A 22,615-nucleotide genomic window follows, 5' to 3' on the forward strand; every position below is an offset into this window, starting at 1 on the left:
AACCCAGCAGCTCACCTGGTACTCAGAGTTATTGTGTACACAGACATCTTTGGGCACTGAATAGGAAAATTTAAGGTTAAATAATTATAATGTAATACATTTAGCAACCTTTGTAGTAGGGGATTACATTAAAATCCACATAAATTCCAAATGTTGTAAAAGTAGTCTAGATAAGAAATGTGAGATTTACCACAGGGTGGACAGCAACTGTTCTCAGGTATATCTGCAGATAACTCATATCCCACATCACATTTCATAGAACACAGGCTGGTATCACACACTGAATGGGCAGAGGAGACAGCGAGTATTATTGAAATTATTATGGACATTTTTGTTCAATTTTGACAGCTTTGACAGCTAATTATATGTTTACATGTTCAGATACTATCTGCTCTTACACAGTCTCAATATCTACCTTTGGAAAGTTTCTTATAAATCTTCAACTGGATGTTTTGTTTTGTTTTTCACCAGGAATTGGAATTGGATTATGAGTTTCTATAAAGGAATTGAGGCAGACATGCATGCTGGGTTGCAGTGGATTGTGGAGGACTGCACTGCTTTTGACTCGGACATGTGACTGAAAGTTAGTTTCACAGTATGTTTTTCAAATCTAATTATGTTAACATTACCCTGTGTTCAATTACTGTTCATTATTAGCAAGATTTTAGAAATCATAAAATAATTCTAAAAACCTAAAGCACCATCATAAAATAATGATTAATTCGCTAGTTGGCTTTTGCTTAGCATTTCCTCCCCCGTCTGAGTGGCTTCAGTGATGTTTTAGGAAAGTTGTTTCAGAGTTGGAGCTAGTTTTTGCATTTTGATAAATGATTATGAACCTTGTTTTCCTTTAGTTGATGTATCATGCACCGGTAGACCAGAAATGTGTATTAGGACAGTAAATGAGGGTGGTTTTGTTGTCATGTTTATTTAATTTAGTCTGTTTAGCTCTCTGATTGTCATTGTGCTTGTTTACTTACCGCAGGTTGGACAGCAGTTTTCAATCACGCTTTTGTATTTGTGGCCACAGGGCGTTATGGTCGGACAGTTCATAGGTTCTTGGACAACACCAAAGCTCTCACTGGAGCACGTGTATTTTGTGCAGTTAACCATCCATGTATCTCCAGGCTACAGGAGAGGAAGTAAGGTGATAATAGTTAGATGCGAGTTGGGATTATAAATGATGGTAAGGTTGGGTTGATTGTTTTCAAATGGCATTTTAAATTAGTGAAGTTTTTTTATACAGACATCTGTATGAATTTTTAGCGTAATTTTGCTGTAGTGTAATGGTTACGCTCTGCTATTTTCACACAGTTTCAATCGTATATTGGTAGGACTTAGAGCAGGTGTTCTTAACACTGACCCTCGAGATCCACTTTCCTGCAAAGTTTTGCTTCAACCCTGATCGAATACACCTAGACAAGCTAATCAAGGTCTTTAGGATTACTAGGTGGTGGCCGAAATTGCCTTCTATACCCTTAAATAGAGAACTATTTGAGGGGACAGCCATTTGTAGTGGTGTCAGAAACCATAGTGGACGTTATGGAGTGCTCTCATTCAATCCCACAATGCACCGCAATATTGAGTGTACAACTGATGTATGCTCAACAGCTAGAGAATACCCATAATGCACTGTAAGAGTCACGCGCCTTATTAATTCCTGTGTCTGACCAGAAGATGGTGCCCGCAGTTGAATCATCCATTAATTTTCCAAACTGCTTGTCCAATGTGGCACCAGTGTCATATCATACAGGTATAAATCCCTTTTTTATTGATTATTAAATTGTTTAGTTAAGGTTAATACATAGTTTCCATGACAGAGTTAAAGATAAATCTTTTCATCTTACTACTGGGGCAGCCAGTTTGCTAAGTTTCAAATAATTAAATTAAACAGCAAGCACGAACTGTGCAAAAGCACTTCCAGCACACTCGGTGTCCGAATTCACTCACTCCATTGCCTTAGCTCCCTCAAGTGAACTGTATTAGAGGAGTAATGTTGGGAATAGTAAATGAGGGTATAAGGGGCAATTTCGGACACAGCCGTAGAAAGTTGTAGGCAGGTGAGTTTGATCTGGGTTGTAGCTGAACTCTGAAAGTGGACCTTGAGGACCAGAGTTAACAACCCCTGGACTAGAGTTAAGTTCACAATCCTAGTAAATGTCATGTAAATAGTTTTACCTTTATTACTACTACTAAAAGATACATACCTGTCTTGGTATTCCATCAGGGCCGATGCAATCTACATGTAGGGAGTGCAAAATGCATCAACATAAGTTTGACTTTAAGGCACATTAATATAACAAATATCATAAATTAAGTAATAATGCTTACCGCAAGTAGGTGTACACTTATCTGTTGTTGAACTAACTAGATATGTGTTGTCGGGACAGAAACAACCTTCCATGAATGTTTGATTTTTGCCTGGTAATTCCACAAACATCTCATTGTATCTGGTTTGTAAAGCGCATATGGCAGGAAGATTGTTAATGCAGTGAAATTTAGACAGTTCAGTATTATAATATTTCCAATTATGGATATGAATTGTTATAGAGAGTGCTTACCTTGTACTGCAGGTTTTTTCCACTTTAGGCCCACATGCCTTGTAGACTTTCTGATCGGCACATTTGTATGCTATTAACAAATGACAATAAAGAGATTCAGGATACTGTCAGATAAGAGATCCAACATTGTGTTATGGTGGGTTCATTCTCCTCTCTTACCGCATAGCCCGTTGAGGTCGGCTGAGTCTCTCCAGTCCACACAGATAGACTTCTGGCCACATAGCTGTGCATAGGCCTCCACACTGGCACAGGCCATGGAGTCATTTTTCTTGTAGCACACATCATATTTACATGCCTCATAGTATTTTTGATAGGGAATGATGTCATGACAGCTCTTGAACAAACTGAATAAAATACAGAAGTTTAGTGAGAAAATGTAAACTGAAGCATAACATGGTTCAGTGGTATGTTTGATAGCACTACCAAAAACAACAACTACAAAAAAGTTAATAACCCAAAAAAATGACCTCTGAAATCTTAAAAAAAAATGTATTTAAAGTAAAGTCTGTAATTTCTGTACCATTTGCGATATCAAATGGTATTGCGATTTGTTTAAGTGGTCTGAGTGGACTGGACCCAAAATCACATCACATTGACTCAACCAATGGCGTGAGTTTTGGGTGCAACTACCATTTTACTAACCAATGGTGGTGGATAGAGGGTTTTTTAAAAAGTCATACATTTTTTTGCCATTGTATTTGGTGCGGCTAGTGGCAGAGAAATTCCCCATTTTCTGAAAATTTACAGAGAGATGATTTGCTTTTTCTTACTCGCTCTTGATGACCTCACAGCTTTGTGCTGTGCAAGCAGGAGTGGGTTCGCTTGGATGTGGTGGAGGGGTTTCACATCCTGGAGAGTCCGCCCACAAGGCTGCCATTTGCTCACATGATTGGTCAATTGTTCCATCGGGACGCCTGCAGTCATTTGTGGCATCATTGTCACAAACCCCTAAAAATAAGGACAGCATTTCAAAATTTTAATTGACAGAAACACTAGACTTTCTTATTTAGGTACATTTAATTTAAATTACTCTACAATAGAACATTCTAGATGATTTTGATATACTAGGCTAATATAAAGTAGGCTAATCCCTATTCCAAATCGGTCTTTCTCTCCGAGAAAGTTGTTGTTGTCTCACAGAAGAAATACTGTTTATTATGGCTATATTTATTGCAACAAGGGCACCAAACTGTACTCACCGCACTGTCCCTCTGTATTACCATGGAAGTAGGAGAACGGGAGATTGATCTCAAAACCTTGATGACTGACTAAAATTTCAGCTTTGATTTCATTGATGTTTAGAATAACTGCCATGCCCGAGGTGGTAATGCTGAAGTCTTCATTAAAGAATGTTGGGACCTTTATGACATCATTGACATAGACCTGTAGGCGACAAGGGTTTTTGAGTTGTAATAAATATTGACCCTTATATAAATTCTATATAGATCAGTGAAGGTTGATATTTTTTCATATCAAGCTGATTCCGATTTTTTTTTAATTTTTAAGCCTCTTTGGGTCGATTCCAATGTCGTGCCGATAATATTGTGCATGAAACGTTATGTGACATTGTTTTCAAGCTGTTGTATTGACATCTTTCTGCTGTTGAAAGACTGATTGAGCGATTACATGAGACATGATACATTTCAGGTCAGGAAGTTGTACTTTATCTTCTAACATACCTTCTGATGTTAATTCATTTTTATTCTGTGCTATAACTACTACTAGTAGTAAAGTGTGCTCCTTGCTGCCGCTTCGCTTGACCTGAAGCGGCTACTGTGATGCTGCCAATGCTGTTTAGTACATTTTTGTTCATGCATCAACTGAAAACAGCATTAAACTAAAAATTTAAGTTGGGGTTCATCAAAATGAGAATCGATTAAAATCGTGTGTGTTAAGTCATATAAGCTAAAAAAGCTAAGCTAACCCCTTGTGTTAAGTCATATAAGCATTGAAAATTTATTAAGTTGTCATTTTCTTAAGTCAATATATTTCAGAGTTTGTTTTTCAAGAGTATTTGAATTTTGTGATCAAATTTAGTTGTGACACTCACCTGCATTACTTCACTGTTACTTGCTAGCTTGATTTCATAGGATTTGTACTTCACAATCACATACTCTGGGCAAGCAAAATTACTTGTAACATCGCAATAGTAGTTTTTAACATGGACACTGATATTGTATTTCGGAATGATTTCTTGGACCAACACATAGTCGCAGTTTCCTTGGAAAACATAATATGTTCCATCAAAAGTATTGTAATGAGGGTCACCCCAGCCACTGCATCGACCTATTATTTCAGAAAACAAGTTGAACAACATTAGTTAGTAAGGACAATGTTAGTTAATTGCTTAGTAGAACCATCATGATTAATATTAATAAACCATCAATTGTCTAGAGCATGGTTTAAACTCACATGGACACTCATACTTAGTGCAGCAGCCATTGTTATAATAAACCTTCTCAGGTTTAAGTCCATTGACACATGTAGGTATAACAGAATCAGTTGGATCACACTGTACAGGGCTTGTGGTGACATTCCCATTTATGCAGTTTTTAGTGGTACAACTTTCATTCCATGACTCTCCATTCTGTTAAAGATTCAAAAAATATTGATGAACAAAGATTAATACAATCTATTTCAGTGCAACTGTAATTTAGCTGAAATTAATTTTGTGAGAAATGTAAACTGTACATGAACAATTTTTTTTAACCTTTCTGTTGACATCAGTACAGTCACGTGGAACAGTTGAAATTGGAACTGTAGTAGTCTGAGGACATGGTTTTTGTGTTATTTCACTAACACAGCTGGAGTTGCAGTAAGCAAAGTAGCACCAGCCCGCTTTATCAGTTTTGTTGTAGATCACAGACTCTATAATTAGAATAACACAATATGCATCATTGATATGCTTACAATTGTTCAATTGTTCACAATCACAAAACTGTGAAAAAATTTGAAATTGTAATTCATGTATTACTTACCAGGTGGGAATGTTTGATTTGCATAGGTGCAATGACAGCTCGTTGTGATGACAATTTGAGGTGATGAGGCATGTGGCATTTCAATTGTTGATTCTGTATGCACCGTGAACATTGTTGATGGTGTTTGTGTCACTGGAGGTACTGATGTAAAAAGAGTTGATGTAACAAATGTTGTAGTTGGTGGTGTTTCTGTTCCTGTGGGAGGTGGTGTTTCAGTCAATGGTGTTTGAGCAGTAACAGCAGTAGTAGTAATTTCAGGTGCTGTTGTTGTCGGTGGAACAGCAGTTGTAGTAGCTGTTGATGGAGTTTCTGTTGCTGTGGGAGGTGGTGTTTCTGTAGATGGTGTTTCAGTAGTAACAGCAGTAGTAATTCCAGGTGATGTAGGTGTTGGTGGAACAGCAGTTGTAGTAGCTGTTGATGGGGTTTCTGTTCCTGTGGGAGGTGGTGTTTCGGTCAATGTTGTTTGAGCAGTAACAGCAGTAGTAGAAATTTGTGGTGCTGTTGGTGTCGGTGGAACAGCAGTTGTTGTAGCTGTTGATGGCGTTTCTGTTCCTATGGGAGGTGGTGTTTCTGTAGATGGTGTTTCAGTAGTAACAGCAGTAGTAATTCCAGGTGATGTAGCTGTTGGTGGAACAGCAGTTGTAGTAGCTGTTGATGGCGTTTCTGTTCCTGTGGGAGTTGGTGTTTCGATCAGTGGTGTTTGAGCAGTAACAGCAGTAGTAGAAATTTCAGGTGCTGTTGGTGTCGGTGGAACAGCAGTTGTTGTAGCTGTTGATGGCGTTTCTGTTCCTGTGGGAGGTGGTGTTTCTGTAGATGGTGTTTCAGTAGTAACAGCAGTAGTAATTCCAGGTGATGTAGGTGTTGGTGGAACAGCAGTTGTAGTAGCTGTTGATGGCGTTTCTGTTCCTGTGGGAGGTGGTGTTTCTGTAGATGGTGTTTCAGTAGTAACAGCAGTAGTAATTCCAGGTGATGTAGGTGTTGGTGGAACAGCAGTTGTAGTAGCTGTTGATGGCGTTTCTGTTCCTGTGGGAGTTGATGTTTCGATCAGTGGTGTTTGAGCAGTAACAGCAGTAGTAGAAATTTCAGGTGCTGTTGGTGTCGGTGGAACAGCAGTTGTTGTAGCTGTTGATGGCGTTTCTGTTCCTGTGGGAGGTGGTGTTTCTGTAGATGGTGTTTCAGTAGTAACAGCAGTAGTAATTCCAGGTGATGTAGGTGTTGGTGGAACAGCAGTTGTAGTAGCTGTTGATGGTGTTTCTGTTCCTGTGGGAGTTGATGTTTCGATCAGTGGTGTTTGAGCAGTAACAGCAGTAGTAGAAATTTCAGGTGCTGTTGGTGTCGGTGGAACAGCAGTTGTTGTAGCTGTTGATGGCGTTTCTGTTCCTGTGGGAGGTGGTGTTTCTGTAGATGGTGTTTCAGTAGTAACAGCAGTAGTAATTCCAGGTGATGTAGGTGTTGGTGGAACAGCAGTTGTAGTAGCTGTTGATGGTGTTTCTGTTCCTGTGGGAGTTGATGTTTCGATCAGTGGTGTTTGAGCAGTAACAGCAGTAGTAGAAATTTCAGGTGCTGTTGGTGTCGGTGGAACAGCAGTTGTTGTAGCTGTTGATGGCGTTTCTGTTCCTGTGGGAGGTGGTGTTTCTGTAGATGGTGTTTCAGTAGTAACAGCAGTAGTAATTCCAGGTGATGTAGGTGTTGGTGGAACAGCAGTTGTAGTAGCTGTTGATGGCGTTTCTGTTCCTGTGGGAGTTGTTGTTTCGATCAGTGGTGTTTGAGCAGTAACAGCAGTAGTAGAAATTTCAGGTGCTGTTGGTGTCGGTGGAACAGCAGTTGTTGTAGCTGTTGATGGCGTTTCTGTTCCTGTGGGAGGTGGTGTTTCTGTAGATGGTGTTTCAGTAGTAACAGCAGTAGTAATTCCAGGTGATGTAGGTGTTGGTGGAACAGCAGTTGTAGTAGCTGTTGATGGCGTTTCTGTTCCTGTGGGAGTTGATGTTTCGATCAGTGGTGTTTGAGCAGTAACAGCAGTAGTAGAAATTTCAGGTGCTGTTGGTGTCGGTGGAACAGCAGTTGTTGTAGCTGTTGATGGCGTTTCTGTTCCTGTGGGAGGTGGTGTTTCTGTAGATGGTGTTTCAGTAGTAACAGCAGTAGTAATTCCAGGTGATGTAGGTGTTGGTGGAACAGCAGTTGTAGTAGCTGTTGATGGCGTTTCTGTTCCTGTGGGAGTTGTTGTTTCGATCAGTGTTGTTTGAGCAGTAACAGCAGTAGTAGAAACTTCAGGTGCTGTTGGTGTCGGTGGAACAGCAGTTGTTGTAGCTGTTGATGGCGTTTCTGTTCCTGTGGGAGGTGGTGTTTCTGTAGATGGTGTTTCAGTAGTAACAGCAGTAGTAATTCCAGGTGATGTAGGTGTTGGTGGAACAGCAGTTGTAGTAGCTGTTGATGGCGTTTCTGTTCCTGTGGGAGTTGTTGTTTCGATCAGTGGTGTTTGAGCAGTAACAGCAGTAGTAGAAATTTCAGGTGCTGTTGGTGTCGGTGGAACAGCAGTTGTTGTAGCTGTTGATGGCGTTTCTGTTCCTGTGGGAGGTGGTGTTTCTGTAGATGGTGTTTCAGTAGTAACAGCAGTAGTAATTCCAGGTGATGTAGGTGTTGGTGGAACAGCAGTTGTAGTAGCTGTTGATGGCGTTTCTGTTCCTGTGGGAGTTGATGTTTCGATCAGTGGTGTTTGAGCAGTAACAGCAGTAGTAGAAATTTCAGGTGCTGTTGGTGTCGGTGGAACAGCAGTTGTTGTAGCTGTTGATGGCGTTTCTGTTCCTGTGGGAGGTGGTGTTTCTGTAGATGGTGTTTCAGTAGTAACAGCAGTAGTAATTCCAGGTGATGTATGTGTTGGTGGAACAGCAGTTGTAGTAGCTGTTGATGGTGTTTCTGTTCCTGTGGGAGTTGATGTTTCGATCAGTGGTGTTTGAGCAGTAACAGCAGTAGTAGAAATTTCAGGTGCTGTTGGTGTCGGTGGAACAGCAGTTGTTGTAGCTGTTGATGGCGTTTCTGTTCCTGTGGGAGGTGGTGTTTCTGTAGATGGTGTTTCAGTAGTAACAGCAGTAGTAATTCCAGGTGATGTAGGTGTTGGTGGAACAGCAGTTGTAGTAGCTGTTGATGGCGTTTCTGTTCCTGTGGGAGTTGTTGTTTCGATCAGTGGTGTTTGAGCAGTAACAGCAGTAGTAGAAATTTCAGGTGCTGTTGGTGTCGGTGGAACAGCAGTTGTTGTAGCTGTTGATGGCGTTTCTGTTCCTGTGGGAGGTGGTGTTTCTGTAGATGGTGTTTCAGTAGTAACAGCAGTAGTAATTCCAGGTGATGTAGGTGTTGGTGGAACAGCAGTTGTAGTAGCTGTTGATGGCGTTTCTGTTCCTGTGGGAGTTGGTGTTTCGATCAGTGGTGTTTGAGCAGTAACAGCAGTAGTAGAAATTTCAGGTGCTGTTGGTGTCAGTGGAACAGCAGTTGTTGTAGCTGTTGATGGCGTTTCTGTTCCTGTGGGAGGTGGTGTTTCTGTAGATGGTGTTTCAGTAGTAACAGCAGTAGTAATTCCAGGTGATGTAGGTGTTGGTGGAACAGCAGTTGTAGTAGCTGTTGATGGCGTTTCTGTTCCTGTGGGAGTTGTTGTTTCGATCAGTGGTGTTTGAGCAGTAACAGCAGTAGTAGAAACTTCAGGTGCTGTTGGTGTCGGTGGAACAGCAGTTGTTGTAGCTGTTGATGGCGTTTCTGTTCCTGTGGGAGGTGGTGTTTCTGTAGATGGTGTTTCAGTAGTAACAGCAGTAGTAATTCCAGGTGATGTAGGTGTTGGTGGAACAGCAGTTGTAGTAGCTGTTGATGGCGTTTCTGTTCCTGTGGGAGTTGGTGTTTCAATCAGTGGTGTTTGAGCAGTAACAGCAGTAGTAGAAATTTCAGGTGCTGTTGGTGTCGGTGGAACAGCAGTTGTTGTAGCTGTTGATGGCGTTTCTGTTCCTGTGGGAGGTGGTGTTTCTGTAGATGGTGTTTCAGTAGTAACAGCAGTAGTAATTCCAGGTGATGTAGGTGTTGGTGGAACAGCAGTTGTAGTAGCTGTTGATGGCGTTTCTGTTCCTGTGGCAGTTGTTGTTTCGATCAGTGGTGTTTGAGCAGTAACAGCAGTAGTAGAAATTTCAGGTGCTGTTGGTGTCGGTGGAACAGCAGTTGTTGTAGCTGTTGATGGCGTTTCTGTTCCTGTGGGAGGTGGTGTTTCTGTAGATGGTGTTTCAGTAGTAACAGCAGTAGTAATTCCAGGTGATGTAGGTGTTGGTGGAACAGCAGTTGTAGTAGCTGTTGATGGCGTTTCTGTTCCTGTGGGAGTTGGTGTTTCAATCAGTGGTGTTTGAGCAGTAACAGCAGTAGTAGAAATTTCAGGTGCTGTTGGTGTCGGTGGAACAGCAGTTGTTGTAGCTGTTGATGGCGTTTCTGTTCCTGTGGGAGGTGGTGTTTCTGTAGATGGTGTTTCAGTAGTAACAGCAGTAGTAATTCCAGGTGATGTAGGTGTTGGTGGAACAGCAGTTGTAGTAGCTGTTGATGGTGTTTCTGTTCCTGTGGGAGTTGATGTTTCGATCAGTGGTGTTTGAGCAGTAACAGCAGTAGTAGAAATTTCAGGTGCTGTTGGTGTCGGTGGAACAGCAGTTGTTGTAGCTGTTGATGGCGTTTCTGTTCCTGTGGGAGGTGGTGTTTCTGTAGATGGTGTTTCAGTAGTAACAGCAGTAGTAATTCCAGGTGATGTAGGTGTTGGTGGAACAGCAGTTGTAGTAGCTGTTGTTGGCGTTTCTGTTCCTGTGGGAGTTGTTGTTTCGATCAGTGGTGTTTGAGCAGTAACAGCAGTAGTAGAAATTTCAGGTGCTGTTGGTGTCGGTGGAACAGCAGTTGTTGTAGCTGTTGATGGCGTTTCTGTTCCTGTGGGAGTTGATGTTTCAATCAGTGGTGTTTGAGCAGTAACAGCAGTAGTAGAAATTTCAGGTGCTGTTGGTGTCGGTGGAACAGCAGTTGTTGTAGCTGTTGATGGCGTTTCTGTTCCTGTGGGAGGTGGTGTTTCTGTAGATGGTGTTTCAGTAGTAACAGCAGTAGTAATTCCAGGTGATGTAGGTGTTGGTGGAACAGCAGTTGTAGTAGCTGTTGATGGTGTTTCTGTTCCTGTGGGAGTTGATGTTTCAATCAGTGGTGTTTGAGCAGTAACAGCAGTAGTAGAAATTTCAGGTGCTGTTGGTGTCGGTGGAACAGCAGTTGTTGTAGCTGTTGATGGCGTTTCTGTTCCTGTGGGAGGTGGTGTTTCTGTAGATGGTGTTTCAGTAGTAACAGCAGTAGTAATTCCAGGTGATGTAGGTGTTGGTGGAACAGCAGTTGTAGTAGCTGTTGATGGCGTTTCTGTTCCTGTGGGAGTTGTTGTTTCGATCAGTGGTGTTTGAGCAGTAACAGCAGTAGTAGAAATTTCAGGTGCTGTTGGTGTCGGTGGAACAGCAGTTGTTGTAGCTGTTGATGGCGTTTCTGTTCCTGTGGGAGGTGGTGTTTCTGTAGATGGTGTTTCAGTAGTAACAGTAGTAGTAATTCCAGGTGATGTAGGTGTTGGTGGAACAGCAGTTGTAGTAGCTGTTGATGGCGTTTCTGTTCCTGTGGGAGTTGGTGTTTCGATCAGTGGTGTTTGAGCAGTAACAGCAGTAGTAGAAATTTCAGGTGCTGTTGGTGTCGGTGGAACAGCAGTTGTTGTAGCTGTTGATGGCGTTTCTGTTCCTGTGGGAGGTGGTGTTTCTGTAGATGGTGTTTCAGTAGTAACAGCAGTAGTAATTCCAGGTGATGTAGGTGTTGGTGGAACAGCAGTTGTAGTAGCTGTTGATGGTGTTTCTGTTCCTGTGGGAGTTGATGTTTCGATCAGTGGTGTTTGAGCAGTAACAGCAGTAGTAGAAATTTCAGGTGCTGTTGGTGTCGGTGGAACAGCAGTTGTTGTAGCTGTTGATGGCGTTTCTGTTCCTGTGGGAGGTGGTGTTTCTGTAGATGGTGTTTCAGTAGTAACAGCAGTAGTAATTCCAGGTGATGTAGGTGTTGGTGGAACAGCAGTTGTAGTAGCTGTTGATGGTGTTTCTGTTCCTGTGGGAGTTGATGTTTCGATCAGTGGTGTTTGAGCAGTAACAGCAGTAGTAGAAACTTCAGGTGCTGTTGGTGTCGGTGGAACAGCAGTTGTTGTAGCTGTTGATGGCGTTTCTGTTCCTGTGGGAGGTGGTGTTTCTGTAGATGGTGTTTCAGTAGTAACAGCAGTAGTAATTCCAGGTGATGTAGGTGTTGGTGGAACAGCAGTTGTAGTAGCTGTTGATGGCGTTTCTGTTCCTGTGGGAGTTGTTGTTTCGATCAGTGGTGTTTGAGCAGTAACAGCAGTAGTAGAAATTTCAGGTGCTGTTGGTGTCGGTGGAACAGCAGTTGTTGTAGCTGTTGATGGCGTTTCTGTTCCTGTGGGAGGTGGTGTTTCTGTAGATGGTGTTTCAGTAGTAACAGCAGTAGTAATTCCAGGTGATGTAGGTGTTGGTGGAACAGCAGTTGTAGTAGCTGTTGATGGCGTTTCTGTTCCTGTGGGAGTTGGTGTTTCAATCAGTGGTGTTTGAGCAGTAACAGCAGTAGTAGAAATTTCAGGTGCTGTTGGTGTCGGTGGAACAGCAGTTGTTGTAGCTGTTGATGGCGTTTCTGTTCCTGTGGGAGGTGGTGTTTCTGTAGATGGTGTTTCAGTAGTAACAGCAGTAGTAATTCCAGGTGATGTAGGTGTTGGTGGAACAGCAGTTGTAGTAGCTGTTGATGGTGTTTCTGTTCCTGTGGGAGTTGATGTTTCGATCAGTGGTGTTTGAGCAGTAACAGCAGTAGTAGAAATTTCAGGTGCTGTTGGTGTCGGTGGAACAGCAGTTGTTGTAGCTGTTGATGGCGTTTCTGTGGGAGGTGGTGTTTCTGTAGATGGTGTTTCAGTAGTAACAGCAGTAGTAATTCCAGGTGATGTAGGTGTTGGTGGAACAGCAGTTGTAGTAGCTGTTGATGGCGTTTCTGTTCCTGTGGGAGTTGTTGTTTCGATCAGTGGTGTTTGAGCAGTAACAGCAGTAGTAGAAATTTCAGGTGCTGTTGGTGTCGGTGAAACAGAAGTTGTTGTAGCTGTTGATGGCGTTTCTGTTCCTGTGGGAGGTGGTGTTTCTGTAGATGGTGTTTCAGTAGTAACAGCAGTAGTAATTCCAGGTGATGTAGGTGTTGGTGGAACAGCAGTTGTAGTAGCTGTTGATGGTGTTTCTGTTCCTGTGGGAGTTGATGTTTCGATCAGTGGTGTTTGAGCAGTAACAGCAGTAGTAGAAATTTCAGGTGCTGTTGGTGTCGGTGGAACAGCAGTTGTTGTAGCTGTTGATGGCGTTTCTGTTCCTGTGGGAGGTGGTGTTTCTGTAGATGGTGTTTCAGTAGTAACAGCAGTAGTAATTCCAGGTGATGTAGGTGTTGGTGGAACAGCAGTTGTAGTAGCTGTTGATGGTGTTTCTGTTCCTGTGGGAGTTGATGTTTCGATCAGTGGTGTTTGAGCAGTAACAGCAGTAGTAGAAACTTCAGGTGCTGTTGGTGTCGGTGGAACAGCAGTTGTTGTAGCTGTTGATGGCGTTTCTGTTCCTGTGGGAGGTGGTGTTTCTGTAGATGGTGTTTCAGTAGTAACAGCAGTAGTAATTCCAGGTGATGTAGGTGTTGGTGGAACAGCAGTTGTAGTAGCTGTTGATGGCGTTTCTGTTCCTGTGGGAGTTGTTGTTTCGATCAGTGGTGTTTGAGCAGTAACAGCAGTAGTAGAAATTTCAGGTGCTGTTGGTGTCGGTGGAACAGCAGTTGTTGTAGCTGTTGATGGCGTTTCTGTTCCTGTGGGAGGTGGTGTTTCTGTAGATGGTGTTTCAGTAGTAACAGCAGTAGTAATTCCAGGTGATGTAGGTGTTGGTGGAACAGCAGTTGTAGTAGCTGTTGATGGTGTTTCTGTTCCTGTGGGAGTTGATGTTTCGATCAGTGGTGTTTGAGCAGTAACAGCAGTAGTAGAAATTTCAGGTGCTGTTGGTGTCGGTGGAACAGCAGTTGTTGTAGCTGTTGATGGCGTTTCTGTTCCTGTGGGAGGTGGTGTTTCTGTAGATGGTGTTTCAGTAGTAACAGCAGTAGTAATTCCAGGTGATGTAGGTGTTGGTGGAACAGCAGTTGTAGTAGCTGTTGATGGCGTTTCTGTTCCTGTGGGAGTTGTTGTTTCGATCAGTGGTGTTTGAGCAGTAACAGCAGTAGTAGAAATTTCAGGTGCTGTTGGTGTCGGTGGAACAGCAGTTGTTGTAGCTGTTGATGGCGTTTCTGTTCCTGTGGGAGGTGGTGTTTCTGTAGATGGTGTTTCAGTAGTAACAGCAGTAGTAATTCCAGGTGATGTAGGTGTTGGTGGAACAGCAGTTGTAGTAGCTGTTGATGGTGTTTCTGTTCCTGTGGGAGTTGATGTTTCGATCAGTGGTGTTTGAGCAGTAACAGCAGTAGTAGAAATTTCAGGTGCTGTTGGTGTCGGTGGAACAGCAGTTGTTGTAGCTGTTGATGGCGTTTCTGTTCCTGTGGGAGGTGGTGTTTCTGTAGATGGTGTTTCAGTAGTAACAGCAGTAGTAATTCCAGGTGATGTAGGTGTTGGTGGAACAGCAGTTGTAGTAGCTGTTGATGGTGTTTCTGTTCCTGTGGGAGTTGATGTTTCGATCAGTGGTGTTTGAGCAGTAACAGCAGTAGTAGAAACTTCAGGTGCTGTTGGTGTCGGTGGAACAGCAGTTGTTGTAGCTGTTGATGGCGTTTCTGTTCCTGTGGGAGGTGGTGTTTCTGTAGATGGTGTTTCAGTAGTAACAGCAGTAGTAATTCCAGGTGATGTAGGTGTTGGTGGAACAGCAGTTGTAGTAGCTGTTGATGGCGTTTCTGTTCCTGTGGGAGTTGTTGTTTCGATCAGTGGTGTTTGAGCAGTAACAGCAGTAGTAGAAATTTCAGGTGCTGTTGGTGTCGGTGGAACAGCAGTTGTTGTAGCTGTTGATGGCGTTTCTGTTCCTGTGGGAGGTGGTGTTTCTGTAGATGGTGTTTCAGTAGTAACAGCAGTAGTAATTCCAGGTGATGTAGGTGTTGGTGGAACAGCAGTTGTAGTAGCTGTTGATGGCGTTTCTGTTCCTGTGGGAGTTGGTGTTTCAATCAGTGGTGTTTGAGCAGTAACAGCAGTAGTAGAAATTTCAGGTGCTGTTGGTGTCGGTGGAACAGCAGTTGTTGTAGCTGTTGATGGCGTTTCTGTTCCTGTGGGAGGTGGTGTTTCTGTAGATGGTGTTTCAGTAGTAACAGCAGTAGTAATTCCAGGTGATGTAGGTGTTGGTGGAACAGCAGTTGTAGTAGCTGTTGATGGTGATTCTGTTCCTGTGGGAGTTGATGTTTCGATCAGTGGTGTTTGAGCAGTAACAGCAGTAGTAGAAATTTCAGGTGCTGTTGGTGTCGGTGGAACAGCAGTTGTTGTAGCTGTTGATGGCGTTTCTGTTCCTGTGGGAGGTGGTGTTTCTGTAGATGGTGTTTCAGTAGTAACAGCAGTAGTAATTCCAGGTGATGTAGGTGTTGGTGGAACAGCAGTTGTAGTAGCTGTTGATGGCGTTTCTGTTCCTGTGGGAGTTGTTGTTTCGATCAGTGGTGTTTGAGCAGTAACAGCAGTAGTAGAAATTTCAGGTGCTGTTGGTGTCGGTGGAACAGCAGTTGTTGTAGCTGTTGATGGCGTTTCTGTTCCTGTGGGAGGTGGTGTTTCTGTAGATGGTGTTTCAGTAGTAACAGCAGTAGTAATTCCAGGTGATGTAGGTGTTGGTGGAACAGCAGTTGTAGTAGCTGTTGATGGTGTTTCTGTTCCTGTGGGAGTTGATGTTTCGATCAGTGGTGTTTGAGCAGTAACAGCAGTAGTAGAAATTTCAGGTGCTGTTGGTGTCGGTGGAACAGCAGTTGTTGTAGCTGTTGATGGCGTTTCTGTTCCTGTGGGAGGTGGTGTTTCTGTAGATGGTGTTTCAGTAGTAACAGCAGTAGTAATTCCAGGTGATGTAGGTGTTGGTGGAACAGCAGTTGTAGTAGCTGTTGATGGCGTTTCTGTTCCTGTGGGAGTTGGTGTTTCAATCAGTGGTGTTTGAGCAGTAACAGCAGTAGTAGAAATTTCAGGTGCTGTTGGTGTCGGTGGAACAGCAGTTGTTGTAGCTGTTGATGGCGTTTCTGTTCCTGTGGGAGGTGGTGTTTCTGTAGATGGTGTTTCAGTAGTAACAGCAGTAGTAATTCCAGGTGATGTAGGTGTTGGTGGAACAGCAGTTGTAGTAGCTGTTGATGGCGTTTCTGTTCCTGTGGGAGTTGTTGTTTCGATCAGTGGTGTTTGAGCAGTAACAGCAGTAGTAGAAATTTCAGGTGCTGTTGGTGTCGGTGGAACAGCAGTTGTTGTAGCTGTTGATGGCGTTTCTGTTCCTGTGGGAGGTGGTGTTTCTGTAGATGGTGTTTCAGTAGTAACAGCAGTAGTAATTCCAGGTGATGTAGGTGTTGGTGGAACAGCAGTTGTAGTAGCTGTTGATGGTGTTTCTGTTCCTGTGGGAGTTGGTGTTTCGATCAATGGTGTTTGAGCAGTAATAGCAGTAGTAGAAATTTCAGGTGCTGTTGGTGTCGGTGGAACAGCAGTTGTTGTAGCTGTTGATGGCGTTTCTGTTCCTGTGGGAGGTGGTGTTTCTGTAGATGGTGTTTCAGTAGTAACAGCAGTAGTAATTCCAGGTGATGTAGGTGTTGGTGGAACAGCAGTTGTAGTAGCTGTTGATGGCGTTTCTGTTCCTGTGGGAGTTGTTGTTTCGATCAGTGGTGTTTGAGCAGTAACAGCAGTAGTAGAAATTTCAGGTGCTGTTGGTGTCGGTGGAACAGCAGTTGTTGTAGCTGTTGATGGCGTTTCTGTTCCTGTGGGAGGTGGTGTTTCTGTAGATGGTGTTTCAGTAGTAACAGCAGTAGTAATTCCAGGTGATGTAGGTGTTGGTGGAACAGCAGTTGTAGTAGCTGTTGATGGTGTTTCTGTTCCTGTGGGAGTTGATGTTTCGATCAGTGGTGTTTGAGCAGTAACAGCTGTAGTAGAAATTTCAGGTGCTGTTGGTGTCGGTGGAACAGCAGTTGTTGTAGCTGTTGATGGCGTTTCTGTTCCTATGGGAGGTGGTGTTTCTGTAGATGGTGTTTCAGTAGTAACAGCAGTAGTAATTCCAGGTGATGTAGGTGTTGGTGGAACAGCAGTTGTAGTAGCTGTTGATGGTGTTTCTGTTCCTGTGGGAGTTGTTGTTTCGATCAGTGGTGTTTGAGCAGTAACAGCAGTAGTAGAAACTTCAGGTGCTGTTGGTGTCGGTGGAACAGCAGTTGTTGTAGCTGTTGATGGCATTTCTGTTCCTGTGGGAGGTGGTGTTTCTGTAGATGGTGTTTCAGTAGTAACAGCAGTAGTAATTCCAGGTGATGTAGGTGTTGGTGGAACAGCAGTTGTAGTAGCTGTTGATGGCGTTTCTGTTCCTGTGGGAGTTGGTGTTTCAATCAGTGGTGTTTGAGCAGTAACAGCAGTAGTAGAAATTTCAGGTGCTGTTGGTGTCGGTGGAACAGCAGTTGTTGTAGCTGTTGATGGCATTTCTGTTCCTGTGGGAGGTGGTGTTTCTGTAGATGGTGTTTCAGTAGTAACAGCAGTAGTAATTCCAGGTGATGTAGGTGTTGGTGGAACAGCAGTTGTAGTAGCTGTTGATGGCGTTTCTGTTCCTGTGGGAGTTGTTGTTTCGATCAGTGGTGTTTGAGCAGTAACAGCAGTAGTAGAAATTTCAGGTGCTGTTGGTGTCGGTGGAACAGCAGTTGTTGTAGCTGTTGATGGCGTTTCTGTTCCTGTGGGAGGTGGTGTTTCTGTAGATGGTGTTTCAGTAGTAACAGCAGTAGTAATTCCAGGTGATGTAGGTGTTGGTGGAACAGCAGTTGTAGTAGCTGTTGATGGCGTTTCTGTTCCTGTGGGAGTTGGTGTTTCAATCAGTGGTGTTTGAGCAGTAACAGCAGTAGTAGAAATTTCAGGTGCTGTTGTTGTCGGTGGAACAGCAGTTGTTGTAGCTGTTGATGGCGTTTCTGTTCCTGTGGGAGGTGGTGTTTCTGTAGATGGTGTTTCAGTAGTAACAGCAGTAGTAATTCCAGGTGATGTAGGTGTTGGTGGAACAGCAGTTGTAGTAGCTGTTGATGGCATTTCTGTTCCTGTGGGAGTTGTTGTTTCGATCAGTGGTGTTTGAGCAGTAACAGCAGTAGTAGAAATTTCAGGACCTGTTGGTGTCGGTGGAACAGCAGTTGTTGTAGCTGTTGATGGTGTTTCTGTTCCTGTGGGAGGTGGTGTTTCTGTAGATGGTGTTCCAGTAGTAACAGCAGTAGTAATTCCAGGTGCTGTTGGTGTTGGTGGAACAGCAGTTGTAGTAGCTGTTGATGGCGTTTCTGTTCCTGTGGGAGTTGGTGTTTCGATCAGTGGTGTTTGAGCAGTAACAGCAGTAGTAGAAATTTCAGGTGCTGTTGGTGTCGGTGGAACAGCAGTTGTTGTAGCTGTTGATGGCGTTTCTGTTCCTGTGGGAGGTGGTGTTTCTGTAGATGGTGTTCCAGTAGTAACAGCAGTAGTAATTCCAGGTGATGTAGGTGTTGGTGGAACAGCAGTTGTAGTAGCTGTTGATGGCATTTCTGTTCCTGTGGGAGTTGTTGTTTCGATCAGTGGTGTTTGAGCAGTAACAGCAGTAGTAGAAATTTCAGGTGCTGTTGGTGTCGGTGGAACAGCAGTTGTTGTAGCTGTTGATGGCGTTTCTGTTCCTGTGGGAGGTGGTGTTTCTGTAGATGGTGTTTCAGTAGTAACAGCAGTAGTAATTCCAGGTGCTGTTGGTGTTGGTGGAACAGCAGTTGTAGTAGCTGTTGATGGCGTTTCTGTTCCTGTGGGAGTTGGTGTTTCGATCAATGGTGTTTGAGCAGTAACAGCAGTAGTAGAAATTTCAGGTGCTGTTGGTGTCGGTGGAACAGCAGTTGTTGTAGCTGTTGATGGCGTTTCTGTTCCTGTGGGAGGTGGTGTTTCTGTAGATGGTGTTCCAGTAGTAACAGCAGTAGTAATTCCAGGTGATGTAGGTGTTGGTGGAACAGCAGTTGTAGTAGCTGTTGATGGTGTTTCTGTTCCTGTGGGAGTTGATGTTTCGATCAGTGGTGTTTGAGCAGTAACAGCAGTAGTAGAAATTTCAGGTGCTGTTGGTGTCGGTGGAACAGCAGTTGTTGTAGCTGTTAATGGCGTTTCTGTTCCTGTGGGAGGTGGTGTTTCTGTAGATGGTGTTTCAGTAGTAACAGCAGTAGTAATTCCAGGTGATGTAGGTGTTGGTGGAACAGCAGTTGTAGTAGCTGTTGATGGCGTTTCTGTTCCTGTGGGAGGTGGTGTTTCTGTAGATGGTGTTTTAATAGTAAGAGCAGTAGTAATTCCAGGTGATGTAGGTGTCGGTGGAACAGCAGTTGTTGTAGCTGTTGATGGTGTTTCTGTTCCTGTGGGAGGTGGAGATTCTATAGGGGGTGTTTCAGTAGTAACAACAGTTGTAATTCCAAGTGATGTAGGTGTCGGTGGAACAGCAGTTGTTGTAGCTGTTGGCATTTTTGGTGTTGTTAGTGTTACTGTAGTAGGTGTTGAAGTGAAAGTCTTGGTGGTCGGTATTGTAATTGTTGTTTTAGTAGTCTTTGGTGGAGTTGTGAAAGTGAATGGTGTAGTTGTTGTCATGCATTTTCTAATAGTTCTTATTATCATGCCATTAGATCCACATATAGCAGTAAAACATGTTCCATTCCCATCTGTGGTATCGTACACCACTTCTCCAGTAGTATATATCTTCCCATCATAGGTACACAGAGAAACACATTCTGCCTCTGTAACACATTTCCTGGTGTCCTCCCGCAAAAATGGCCTGTCTGAAGGGCATTGAGGAAAACACCCTAGGAGTATAATACAAGGGCAGATGGAATAAACAAGATACACACATTTCTTTTTGACTCAATGTTTCTTGACTCTAGAAACAAATAATTCATATAAATGAAAATGTACTAATTCACTAGTTACTAGTTTTATTTTATTCAATTCTGTACAAAAGCATTTTTTCAAAGTTTTAAAGAATAATCCATACCCTCCAGGAGAGGAATTTGATTAGAGCAGGTTCCTGATGGGTTTCTGCAAGTTTTCATGCAGGTCGATCCACAAGTTTTGTAGTGCCACTCACATTCACCTGGAGGGTTGTTGTAGTACTCACAGAATAAAGCTGCAAGAACAACCAATTCAGTCAGCAGTATGACAATGTTTATAGGAGATCAAACAATAGAAGGTAATGAGTCTGGATAGGTTGTGCAACCTCAAAATCTGAGGTTGCACATTTTGTGTGGAATTCTGAATGCAATAAACACAATTTCTAATAGTATTGGGACTTACGGCAAATGCTTGGGCTCCGCCATGCTACACAAGCTCCTTTTTTACGGCATTCAGCAGCATAAGCTGCCACTGCAGTACAGAAACAATCACAGTCACCTCCGCTGTCACATGCACAGGTGTCCCTTACACAGGCATCATAGTATGGGCCAGAGTCCACCTAGAGACAGAAAAGTCAGTAGAACCTTAAGGGTAACCAGTTTTGTGTGCTATGCAGGCGTGGAACCAACAAAGGCTGGCCTTTTAAACAAAATCCAGAAGATCAACAACTTTCTGAATTCACAAAGTTTATAATTGTACATACACGTGAATGGCAGTCTGTAAAGACAGGGCTTGTGATGATGCTGCATTGTTTGATAGCCCAGGCACTCCGATGTGGATTTTTTTCACATGGGTTCATCAAGTTACTCATTTCTGGGCAGCTGGGATTCACCTTCCAACTATTCCCAAATGCCACTGCATCAGTGACCTCCTCTCCATCATGCTTTACAAAGTCATTGTTCGCATTACCATCAAAGTTTCCACACAGTCCACACACCTTGCCCTGTCATAAAGATCGTATGTTAAGGTAAGAGAATGAACAGGAAAGTGTAAAAGATGAGTGTGTGTTTGTGAATGTAGGGGTAATGTTTACCTTAAATTTAGGATGGAGTTGGAGCATCAGACTCGTTTTATTGTCCCAGATTAAGTTCAAAAGATCTTTGACCTCTATGACATTGTATATCCCAGCAGTATGGATTTGATATTGGTATTCAGTGCCATTGCTTTCAACAACTTTGATCCCATTCTCCTCGGATAAAATCATCTTGTATCTCTGCAGGATTTAAGAAGTCAGTGGAATAAAGTTACCCATAAACAGCATAAATAACTGGATATAACTCTCTCAAGATGTTACGATGACATCAAGAACAAAAATGAAACTTAGATTTTGAATGTATTTTTTTATACATGTCCATCCTCTGTAATATATACAATGTCCGCTTAAATTGTATTATTATATTATGCATTTTATACTGAGCTATGAAATAACCTCACCCCAAAAAAGAGATTAATGGACTTGGAGCAAATGGTGCTGCTGCCGCCACAGGGAATGTTCTCTGTGACCAGGCGTAAAGAATATGGACTCTGGTCGTTATTGCAGTAATCCTAGAGGGGTTGCACAAATGAATTGTGTGTCAGGTCAGAATTGGACTTTTTTTCTTCTTCTTAAATTAGACAAGAACCCAAATTGATGAAAAACATACATGGGCTAAGATGTGTTCACAGTCTCCGTGGAAAGAATATTTCCTGCCATCAAAAGTCATGAAATGACCATCGCCAAAGATGGTACAGGTGCCATAACACTCTTTATCTGTACAATTCCACATCCCGTTTATGCATGTGCTGAAATATAGACAGCAATTCACAGATTAACCCTTTAATGCATGTCGTTACCAGCTTTTTTCTTTCTTACCTCCCATTTTGGGTGACAATTTAAAGTATTAGTAAAGTACATTACAATTTTTGAAAATTTCTTTTTGTTTTGGGCAGAGAAAAATTAGCACACACGTGGTGATGGTATAGCTGTAATATTCTCCCCTACTTCTATCAATGCCGACTCACCAGGTGTTACAGTCCTCTTGAACTTGCTCTCCAGGTGAATAGGTGAGTCCATTATGGACACAGGTGCAGTTTTTCCTCTCCACACACCCACCTTTGCCATCAGCTAGAAGGTCATCTGGACACATGCACCCTGATACACACCCTGTGCTCACCTATAGGCAAAACAAATCAAGAAGGTCCAGCAGTGGTAACCCTCATTTTTTCATAGCTCTGCTTTTACAAATCCATTTGTGGCAACCAAAAACAATATGTAAACTTTTTATAAATGTCAGTTATGCTGTCCCAATCAAAACTCACGCAATTGTTTAGGTCTTGGTTTTGACATGTCCTTTGACATTCTGTTCCTTTTTTTCCAGGTTCATAATTTGAGCATTTGAAGAAGACCATCGGAGCCACACAGTCTACAAACACAACAGGCACATAGATGGGAAACTTCATCATACCAGTGATAACTTGACTCGTGGAATTGCAAAATTAACTTACCTTCTGGACTGGAACAATGCAATTTGCCAAGGTTACAGGTGCTGTAATATGACAAAATTGTACAAATCAGTAATTACTAATGGTCATCAAGAGTTATCATTCATATTCTGTCAACAATTCATTGGGTATGAAATGAGGAACTCATATACCATGCTTCACCATCTATGTAGGATACTCCTGATTGCTCTATGACCTTGTCGCCTTTGTAACAAGGACACTGGTCAGCATGTACACAGCTGCCTTCTTCATTGAGGTATGTTCCCTCAGAACAGACACAGCCGTCTACAGGTGTGAAGGACCCTTGGCAGGTGTTATCTTGTCCACTGAGAGAACGGCAGGTGCTTCCACAGCTTGTCACGTTGTAGGAGTACTTCATGTTTTCTGAACACTCGGATACTTAGCACAGATAAACACATTTTTTTTATGATTCATTGTTTAATTTCCAAATCAACAGAATATGATTCAAATACATGAATTATATAGAACTG

At 42.8% G+C, this 22,615-nt stretch overlaps 1 protein-coding gene across 1 annotated transcript in view; it reads right to left on the reverse strand.

Moving 5' to 3' along the window:
* The window catches only part of muc5.2 (mucin 5.2), a 32,004-nt gene that overhangs the window by 2,613 nt on the left and 6,776 nt on the right, over nt 1-22,615 (reverse strand). The window contains exons 18-44 of the mRNA XM_084095226.1: nt 22,277-22,523; nt 22,128-22,168; nt 21,942-22,045; nt 21,645-21,796; nt 21,287-21,425; nt 21,078-21,188; nt 20,677-20,856; nt 20,347-20,586; nt 20,046-20,202; nt 19,747-19,878; nt 18,991-19,558; nt 18,690-18,763; nt 16,504-17,083; nt 10,638-10,711; nt 5,540-9,148; nt 5,272-5,429; nt 4,974-5,148; nt 4,612-4,847; nt 3,761-3,944; nt 3,332-3,509; nt 2,721-2,905; nt 2,562-2,631; nt 2,332-2,450; nt 2,208-2,239; nt 981-1,128; nt 191-280; nt 16-56 (exon numbers count right to left, since the gene is read on the reverse strand). Coding sequence (XP_083951352.1) covers nt 16-56; nt 191-280; nt 981-1,128; nt 2,208-2,239; nt 2,332-2,450; nt 2,562-2,631; nt 2,721-2,905; nt 3,332-3,509; nt 3,761-3,944; nt 4,612-4,847; nt 4,974-5,148; nt 5,272-5,429; nt 5,540-9,148; nt 10,638-10,711; nt 16,504-17,083; nt 18,690-18,763; nt 18,991-19,558; nt 19,747-19,878; nt 20,046-20,202; nt 20,347-20,586; nt 20,677-20,856; nt 21,078-21,188; nt 21,287-21,425; nt 21,645-21,796; nt 21,942-22,045; nt 22,128-22,168; nt 22,277-22,523 — 8,024 coding nt within the window. The remainder of the gene's footprint in view (nt 1-15; nt 57-190; nt 281-980; nt 1,129-2,207; nt 2,240-2,331; nt 2,451-2,561; nt 2,632-2,720; nt 2,906-3,331; nt 3,510-3,760; nt 3,945-4,611; nt 4,848-4,973; nt 5,149-5,271; nt 5,430-5,539; nt 9,149-10,637; nt 10,712-16,503; nt 17,084-18,689; nt 18,764-18,990; nt 19,559-19,746; nt 19,879-20,045; nt 20,203-20,346; nt 20,587-20,676; nt 20,857-21,077; nt 21,189-21,286; nt 21,426-21,644; nt 21,797-21,941; nt 22,046-22,127; nt 22,169-22,276; nt 22,524-22,615) is intronic.

This window comes from Abramis brama, assembly GCF_963993115.1.
Source record: "Abramis brama genome assembly, chromosome: 20".
In the NCBI taxonomy this organism is placed as follows: Eukaryota; Metazoa; Chordata; class Actinopteri; order Cypriniformes; family Leuciscidae; genus Abramis; species Abramis brama.